The sequence below is a fragment of the Hipposideros armiger genome, unplaced genomic scaffold, assembly GCF_001890085.2.
Source record: "Hipposideros armiger isolate ML-2016 unplaced genomic scaffold, ASM189008v1 scaffold_11, whole genome shotgun sequence".
Taxonomy (NCBI): domain Eukaryota; kingdom Metazoa; phylum Chordata; class Mammalia; order Chiroptera; family Hipposideridae; genus Hipposideros; species Hipposideros armiger.
The window spans coordinates 3,595,800-3,605,507 of record NW_017731361.1 but is presented as its reverse complement, the minus strand read 5'-3'; the positions used below and the strand labels follow the sequence as shown (position 1 = coordinate 3,605,507).

General features: G+C 38.1%; 1 protein-coding gene across 1 annotated transcript in view; it reads right to left on the bottom strand.

Moving 5' to 3' along the window:
• The window catches only part of LOC109392668 (protocadherin beta-4-like), a 4,909-nt gene extending 1,699 nt beyond the window's left edge, over positions 1–3,210 (bottom strand). The window contains exon 1 of the mRNA XM_019661281.1: positions 1,426–3,210. Coding sequence (XP_019516826.1) covers positions 1,426–2,924 — 1,499 coding nt within the window. The 5' untranslated portion in view covers positions 2,925–3,210. The remainder of the gene's footprint in view (positions 1–1,425) is intronic.
• Positions 3,211–9,708: the final 6,498 nt, after the last annotated feature.

The following is a 9,708-nucleotide window of genomic DNA, read 5'->3' as shown; positions in this document are numbered from 1 at the left end:
CACAGCAGCCCAGCTCCAGGTTGAGCTGTTGTTCAGCATCTTAGCTGTAGAGGGAAGTGTCACTGGCCCTCATATGTGGGATCCTAACCGGGGCCCTCTGGCGTCCCAAGCCAGTTCTTAACCATCGCACCACTCGGCCGGCCCTGTACTTATTTCTTAAGTGCAATAACTTGTTTTCTCATCTGATGATATTAATAATAGGTGATTTTTCTTATATCTTCAGTTATTTGCTTTACCTATTCTCAATAAACCTTGATTTCTAAGATATGCATGTAAACCTCACAATTTTGTCTATTCATTTTTTGCTTACTTTAAATATCACTTTATTAAAAGCTTACTATATCAGCTAGAATTATGCTCTATATGATTTCTATATGAATATATATATATGTTCTATATAATTTCAGCCTGAAATTGTAGAAAAAAACATAACAATAGCTTACACAAAACAGAAATTTATTTTTCTCTCATAACAGAAGGCTAGTGGCTGAAATGCACTCCATGTTATCTGGGACCCAGTCTTGTCCCATCCTGTTGCTTTACCATCTTTAGGACATGACCTTTACCTCATAGTCCAAGTTGGCTGTTTAATATGCAGTCATTACATTTCCATTCAGACCAGCAAATAGGAGAAAAAAAGGCTGTGCCTTCCTTTTTTTTCAAAAAGACATTTTCATGAAGTATTCCTGTGCTTACACTTGTGCATGACACTTGTGCTTACACCTTCCTTGCCATAACTTAGTTATAAGACCACTTCCAGCCACAACAATGGTTGAGAAATATAATCTACAGCTCAGATATCCACACCAGCTAAAAAATTGAAGGTCAATCAGTAATAAAAAACATAAAAAGGTAGAACACATATTTGAGTAAAATTAGTAGTCCATGTCATACCCACTCATACCATACCTATAGTTCCTACTTCCCATTAGGAGAAGATAGGGTCAAATAAACTGCCTGATTTGATTGGTTATTAGCAAAGCATATGATTTTCTCATATTGGTGGTGTGTTTTGTAGCCAAAAGAATTCTTCTTCCACTGAAAGCTTAACCCCCAAAGAAATAAAGTAATGAATTGAATTGCTGGGACAAGACCCTTTGAACCAATGATGCTTTGCCAGAGTGCTATTGCTTCTTGTCATCCATTCCTACTTCCTTTTATGAGCTTTAAAAAAATTCAGGGGGCCAGCCAAGTGCCGCGATGGTTAAGAGCTGGCTTGGGACGTCAGAGGGACCCGGTTCGGATCCCACATATGAGGGCCAGTGACACTTCCCTCTACAGCTAAGATGCTGAACAACAGCTCAACCTGGAGCTGGGCTGCGGTGAGTCGCTGGCACCCCAGCGTAGGCTGCAGCCCCTGTGGCAGTGGGTTGCCATGGGCTACCGTGTGTAGCCAGCAGCCAGCGTGAGCGGCAGTCCAGAAGCCNCAGGGGCAGGTGCGGGTCCTGTGGCGGCAGCAGCGAGTAGGTGACCTGGGCGTTGGCGCCCGCGTCTGCGTCTGTGGCGCTGACGCTGCCGATGTGCAGGGCGGGGCTGTTGTTCTCGCGGACGAACAGGGTGTAGGAGGTTTGGGTGAAGGCCGGGGCATTGTCGTTGACGTCGGAGACCAGCACGGTTATGTTGTGCTGGGTTTTCAGCCTGGGGGTCCCCAAGTCGGTGACGGTGATGGTGATATTGTACTCCGCATGGCTCTCTCTGTCCAACGGTCCTTCTGTTACCAGGGTGTAGAAATTCTTGAAAGTCGGTTTTAGAATGAATGGCATATTATCTGGAATAGAGCAAATCATCTTTCCATTGTCTCCAGAGTCTCTATCGCGAATACGGAAGATAGAGACAACTGCCTCAGGAGCGTTTTCTGGGATGGAGCTGGTGAGTGAAGATATGGTCAGTTCAGGAGCATTGTCGTTCACATCCACCACCTCTATGAATACAGTTCCTTTTCCAGAAAGGCCTCCTCCATCCGTAGCCTCAATTTCTACATGGTAAGATTTAATTTGTTCAAAATCCAATTTCTTTGTCAGTCGGATTTCTCCTGTGACTTCATTTATTGAGAAAGTTTGTTTAATTTCATCTGATGCTTGGAACAAACCATAGGAAACACTCCCAAAGTTTCCAGTATCTGCATCCCTAGCGAAGACATTCAGTATTGGTGAGCCTAGGGGGCTGTTTTCCAGAACCTGCACCTCATATGGGGTGTGCACAAACTCAGGAGCATTGTCGTTGACGTCCACGATCAGGATTCGCACCGTGATGGTGCCAGACCTAGGCGGAGCCCCACCATCCAGCGCCACGAGGGTTAAGCTGAACTCAGGCTGTTCCTCTCTATCCAGCGCTTTGTCCTGCACCAAGTCTGGGTACTTTTTACCCTCACTATGATTTCGAGTAAGAACGTGAAAATGAGAACTGGGGCTGATAGTGTATTTTTGAAGACCATTGCTGCCCACATCCAAATCCTGAGCTGGTTTCAAAGGAAAAATAGTCCCTGGCTGGCTATTTTCCGGGATTTTCAAGAGCATTTCCTTTGTCAGGAATTCTGGGGAGTGGTCATTTATGTCCTGGATTGATAATTCTCCTTCAAGAAATTGCACAGGCGTTTCCAGGAGCACTTGGAAATGCAGTACACATGGCTCAGTGGGGCCACATAGCTCTTCCCGGTCTAGTTTCTCTGTCAAAAGCAAATTTCCAGTCTGACGGTCCAGCTGCAAGCGCTGCTTGTCATCGTCAGACACCACCCGCGCCGACCGGGCGGCCAGTTCCCCAATTCCCAGGCCCAGGTCCTTGGTCAGATGGGCTATAAAGGAGCCGCTCTCTGTTTCTTCCAGCACAGAATAACGAATAGGCTTGGGGTGAGCCTGAGACAAGAACACCATCATAATAAAGGCCATCACTTGCCTGTTTGGTTGAATTCTCCCTAGCGTCTCCATGTTGGAGCCTGGGTGCTCCAATCCCTTCAGCAACCACAAAAAGGCTTGAGATTTCCAATTCCGATTCCTTGCTTGGTTGAATCCTCACAAAGTTGCTTTGAATCTTAAAATCGTTTAGTATATTGCTGCCCAAACTCGCTGGCAACCCAGTGCTGCTGGCAAAGCTTCTTCGGTGTGTCTTTGATTCCGTTTTGCAACAAAGGAATACTTGAGTATTTTGGCGCTTATTCACAATCTTAGCCTGCAGCGCCACCCTGCGTCTTTATTGAGAAATTAATATTCTCAACACAAGGCATATTTTGGAAGTGTCCAAAAGTAATTTATTTTTTAAAGTGTGTAGCACTTTTACAAACTTTGTTATTCCATTAATTTGCGTAATTTGTAAGATTATCCCATTACACTGCATGAGCTAGAATAATTGTGAGCAGAAAGCAAGAAAGTATATCACTCTCCCTACACCCTAATCAGTGGAACTTCAAAGAACCCCATTTCTCATTTGCATAATCTAACCAAGGGAGATAAACGCTTATGAAATTATAATTAACCATAGATATACCTGTTTATTTTCAAGTATGTGAGAAATTTATAATTATGCAAAAGTTTGTTAAGGTATTCTGTACCACATGGTCCCAGGAAACTATTTTTCAAAGGAAAGGTCTTCTATCTTCCTACACCTGTGTGCAAATAGCAATACAGTTGAAAGAAGACGTGTCTTGCTTTGTTATAAGTCCTTTTACAGTGTGAACCCACATTAAATTTAGGAGGAAGTCAAATAGTATTAGAATCAGATTCTTAGAACTGAAAAGGAAGTAAAAGGAGGTTTTACAGATAAGGAAACAAACTCAGAGGGTTATAGGACTGGATTATTCTACTTGGTTATTATCAGGATAATATCAAGACAAAATCAAGTGAGTAAAAGTCATAGAATTTTGTTAAGATAAAGGCTTTAAGCTTAAGCTTCTTTAGCTAGATAGATACCTGCATGTTGTAATGACTTTGCATCTTAAGAAATTCATCCCTTGTATCTCAGATATCATATTCCTTCACCAGATGGTTTTGGGGGAAAACAAGAAGCCCTAATTTAAAATATTTTAATCGGTGAGCAAAGAGTGCCTCAGGCCTTGTCAATGGTGAAGAGAAGAGACTTGTTTATAAAATCTATTCCAGAACAATAAGCATCTATTGTGATTATCCTGATAGAGTAAGTTAACTGAGACACAGTTAACCAGTTTATTAGTTACAATGAGTATATTGAATGAAGTACCACTTATCTTGGCACATATGTGACTTCCCTTCCTTCAATATTTTGTAATTCAATTTAATTCACTTAATAAATTACAATTTATAATTCATGTTGAATGAATTATTTTAAAAGTATGTCAGTAATCTTAAATTCTAATAGAAAGTAGCAGGAAAAATTACTTTTGAAAGAAACCTGGATTATAGTAATTATTCAATAACTGAGTTGATACATTCATTAATTAATCTACTTTAATTATGTTTTTACCTATATAAGATTATTGTCAGATCATACATTCAGTCATGAACATGTCTGAAAGTGAATATAGAATTCTGAGAGATGAGGGTAAAATACATGCTAAGTACTATTCAATTACATTTACTTTGATTCTAGTTCTATTAATTGCTTTCTATAATATATATAGCAATCACAATAATAATATTAATACATTTTATAATTTTCTTTTGCATTTAAGGCAAATCAAAGGAGATACAATATGTATCGACCTTAAGTGAAATACAAAAATCATAATACTTAAAAGAATAAAAAGAAAAAATATTATTTTAGATATAAATTAAAAACAAATCTCCTGGGAAAGAGCAAATTGTTCAACATATAGTAAGCAAGTTTTAGTTAGATTCAAGTTAAAGAGTTCAGAACAAAATTCAAACTATATTTTGTTTACTTATTCCTATAAGATGACATAAAAATACTGTTGCAAATCATCTCTTTTCAGTTCCTTTTGTCAATCCAAAGCAAATGAAATCTAGGAAATAGTAACATATCTGTGTCACTATATGCCAGATATTATTCTAAGCATTTAATATATATTAATTCATTTTATTCCCCCAAACAACCCAATGAGGTGGGCACTCTTATTAGCCACATTTTATAGATGAAGAAATTGAGGCATAGAGAATTTAAATAGCCTGCCCATAGTCACGTATCATGTGAAATGGCAGAGTTAGGATTCACAGTGTTACAGTATGGTTCCAGAATCCATTTTCTTATCTACCCAAGTGCGATGGAACTGGAGAGGTGAACAACTTTTTAGATAATTTGGATCCAAACTTCAGCCTGGCTTTGGGAACATAAATATCATAAGTGAAATATATTTGTATTCAAGTTTTCAATTAATATAAGAACCTTCAAAATGGTTTAGTTCCCTTTAGAAATATGTACCAGCAAAGAGAGGTGCTTACAAAACTTAGAAATTAGAAGGAATACCAATAGTGTTTTGTTGAGATCATTAATTAGGTAAAAAAATTTTAAAGAGTAACATATATAATGAATACCATGTAGCCTTAAATTTTGAAGAAAAAATATCTATGTATAGATCTTTTCAAATGTTATTAGGCTGTACTTAAAATCAATAATAAGATAGTCTATTAAGATAGTCTAACACACTACAGCATGATCATTCTCCCAAACTGCCAAACTTACCAGAAAAAATCTATTACATTACATCTGCATAGAGAAGAGTTAATGATATAAAGAATGGTCACCCGAAAAATCATTCCTTTCCCGTCAGGAAAGGTGCATTATCCATTCTGAAGGATTCATATAACAATGTACACAACTGGTTGCCAGGCCTGAAGCATGATATTTAAAATATTTTTTTCCATTTTGAATATTCAGAGAGAGAGGGGGGGGGAGAAATAGCTAGAGGAGTACTCTGGGAACTACAATAAATGGCAATTTTAATTCCTCAATAAAATATAGGCACGAAGTTTTAATATCATTGAAGGAAAGATAAAAATCATTTTAAAGGAATTTGAATACAAGTAGTCCTAAAGTTTAAATTGCTAAATCCATACCTTGAAATTCTAAATAGTTTACTTGTTTAAAAAAATTGAGAAAATGTTTTTTAAAACTTCATGTTACTTGAGGGCTGTTTTGTTCTTAACTTGAAGGGGAAGAGGGAGATTAAATGTTATTTGTTGAAAGAAAGAGATAAATTGGTGAAATAGGTATTAAATTTTAACTGGTATTTTTAGTTCTTTAAATCATACTTCAAATAGTATTATTTCAAAGTATGAAGCGGACAATAGTTAATATCAATGGTTTGTGGATTTTGTTAGAAATTCTTATCTTTTGGAATTTTCTACTAGTAAATAAATTAGATACATCAGTTGGTCATTTGAATGAAGTCATTGTAAAGCAAACAATACTGCTCACTGGTGAAAGGAAACTAAAATTTAGAATCAGCTAACCTTTCAAACTAAACTGATGTTTTTTAAAAAAATCACATTCATTGAAATTTAAATTTAGAAAGGAGATATTTGAATAATTAGGGAGTTTAGCTTGAGAAATTTGTGATGGGATCTAAGACAATTTCTAATAATTCCTTGTAGTACATTCTAAATAAATAGTATTTATATGTTTAATATATTAAATTATTCAAATATCTAATATCTAACTCATAACACATCTTTAAAATCAGGAAGTTTGAGTTCTCCACCTTTTTGTTCTCTTTTTTCAAGATTGTTTTGGCTATTCTGGTTCCACTGCATTACATATTAATTTTAGGGTCAATTTACCACTTTCTGCAAAGAATTAGGCTGGAATTTGATAGAGATTGCATCAGATCTAGACCAACTTGGAGGGTATCACCATCTTAACAACATTAAGTCTCCCAATCTGAACACTTTCCATTTACTTATGTCTTCTTTGACGCCTTTTAATGATGGCTTGTAGTGTTAAGTATAGAAGTCTTCCACTTATTTTGGTAAATTTATTCCTAAGTATTTTATTCTTTTTCATGCTATATTAGTGAAATTGTTTTCTTCATTTCATTTGTAGGTTGTCCAATGTTAATATAAAAATAAAATTGATTTTTGTATATTGATCTTGTATCCTCCAACCTTGCTGAACTCATTTATTCAATTTCGTAGTTTTTTGTGGATTCTTTAGGATTTTCTTCATGTATGATCATGCCATCTGTAAACATATTTTTACTTCTTCATTTTCAATCTGAATTATTTTATTTCTTTTTATTGCCCTGGCTAGAACTTACAGTACAATGTTAAATAGAAGCAGTGAGAGGGGGGGTATCCTTGTTTGGTACCTGATCTTAGGGGGACAGGTTTCAGTTTTTACCCTTCAATATGAAGTTAGCTGTGGGTTTTTATAGTTACCCTTTATCAGGTTGAGTACATATCCTGTTATTTTTAGTTTGTTGAGTATTTTTATCATGAAAAGATGTTGAATTTTATAAAGTGTTTCCCCCCCTGCATTTATTGAGATGGTTGCATGGTTTTGTCCTTTTCTGTTAATTTGGTGTATTGCATTGTTTGACCTTCATATGTTCAACCAAGCTTACATTTCTGGGACAAATCCCACTTGGTCATGGTGTATTTTGACCATGGTATAATCCTTTTTATATGTTGCTGGAGTCAGTTTGCTAATATTTTGGTGAGGATTTTTGCATCTATATTCATAAGGGATATTGGTATTTAGTTTTCTTTTCTTGTATTATCTTTGTCTGGTTTTGGCATCAGGGTCATACTGGCCTCATTGAATGAATTGGGAAGTGGTCCCTGCTCCTCTTTTTTTAAACAATTTTGTAAAAGATTGGCGTTAATTCTTTAAACATTCAGTAGAATTCACCAGTGAAGCAATCTAGTCCTGGGATTTTATTTGTGGAAAGATTTTGATTACTGCTTAAATCTTGTTGAATAGGATGAGGCATTCAGGATGAAGAAATCCATTTCCCCAGAGATAAAGAAATTTAAGCAAAAAAAATCCCAAAATGACAATATTTAGATGATACAATTTTAATTTTCAATAAACCCTAAATTGTTGTAGAGGTTGAGTTTCTCATCAATGTCTTTCCTGGTGGACAGCCTGTATTAGGTGGAGACAATGACTTCAGAAATCTGAATCCATTTGTCTTGATATTCCAGTCAGAAACTTTCACATTAATAGTTCTGGAATTAAGTCCCCCATCTGGAATTAAGATGGAATTAAGCATCCTCAAAATGCTCAGAAAAATGGTCTTATTAACAGCAGGCCACTGAAGGTTCCCTGTTCATCCTCCACAATCTGAGCATCATTGAGCAGAGAGAATTGAAAGAGGAAAACAGCTAAGTCAAATCAGTGAACAAGAAGATAGAGAACCTGTGGGCTTGAGCAGACTTCTGTGGGTGGTTCAAGGAGTGGAAGGTAGGGCTGGGACAGGTCCTATACCAGGTGTAGCATGACCATGCTAAATAAAGATGGCTTCTCGTTATCCTTAATAACAACACCAGCTTGTGACTATCACTTAGGAGCTAGATATACTCCATATTTCCAGGCTGTGAGCCCACATGCTAAACATCAAGTACTCACTCTGAGGCCTTGAATCATAGATATAATAGTCACGAGTTCTAACTCATGTCACCATCCAGGTTACTGCCTTGTTCTACCTGGCATCAGGGCACAATATAGGATTGCTTTGCAGAGGGTTTTCTTTGTCATCCAGCAAGCTGTCGTCACCCAGGACCACCATGTGTAGCACTCTCATGCATATTAATCAAGACCATGAATTTTTTCCTGTAGGTAATCCCATGTATTACTTACTTCAGATAAACTTAAGTTTCCTCAAAATCAGCTTAAGATTAAAATCAGCTTATTTACTCTGAAGATTGAAAAGTAAAAAAAATGCTGCCATTAGTTCCCATGTCTATAGCCTTAACAGACACCATGACAACCAAGCAGAGGAAGAACTTCCCTGAGATTTTGCCTTATAGAGCAAATGCAGAGCAGTGCTACCCAAGGGAGACTGAAGCCCAGCTCAAACACATCATTAAGTGTAGATCCAGAGCTACTGCCTGTGTGTGGGAAAGTTGAGCTAAGCTTCTTTTTTTTTTTTTTTTAAGATTTTTATTGGGGAATTGGGGGAGGATGGGAACAGCGCTGGGGAATTGGGGGAAGGGGAACAGACAAGTTGCTGTCGTTTTGTTCTTCAGTCTAGTTGTGGAGGACGTTGCTTCACTGGCCCAAGTTGGCACCATCATTGCGCTCTTCCCGGTCGAGGCACATCAGTCGCCGGCTTCTGGACGGCCGCTCACTGCGGCTGCTGGCCGCTCACGCTGGCTGCTGGCTACACACGGTAGCCCATGGCAATCCACTGCCACAGGGGCTGCAGCCTACGCCATCGCCGGCGACTCACAGCAGCCCAGCTCCAGGTTGAGCTGCTGTTCAGCATCTTAGCTGTATATGGCAGTGTCACTGGCCCTCATATGTGGGATCCGAACCGGGGCCCTCTGGCATCCCAAGCCAGCTCTTAACCAATGCGCCACTCGGCCGGCCCCGAGCTAAGCTTCTTAATTAAGGCTTAGATTTATAGAGCCTGAGCCTGCAGCCACCTTGAGATTCCTCCTTCCTCCCTTTTTCAAGATACCAAAACCAGTACTAGTATGAGGGGAACCTCCAACAGGAGATTCCTTTATAAAATGCCATGAAGCATATGAGGAAAACTAACAGCATGAAAAAGGGACTCAACAAATGAAAGAATGTAAGAATGTATACACAGGAAATAGAGATTCAGAACAATATGGAAAA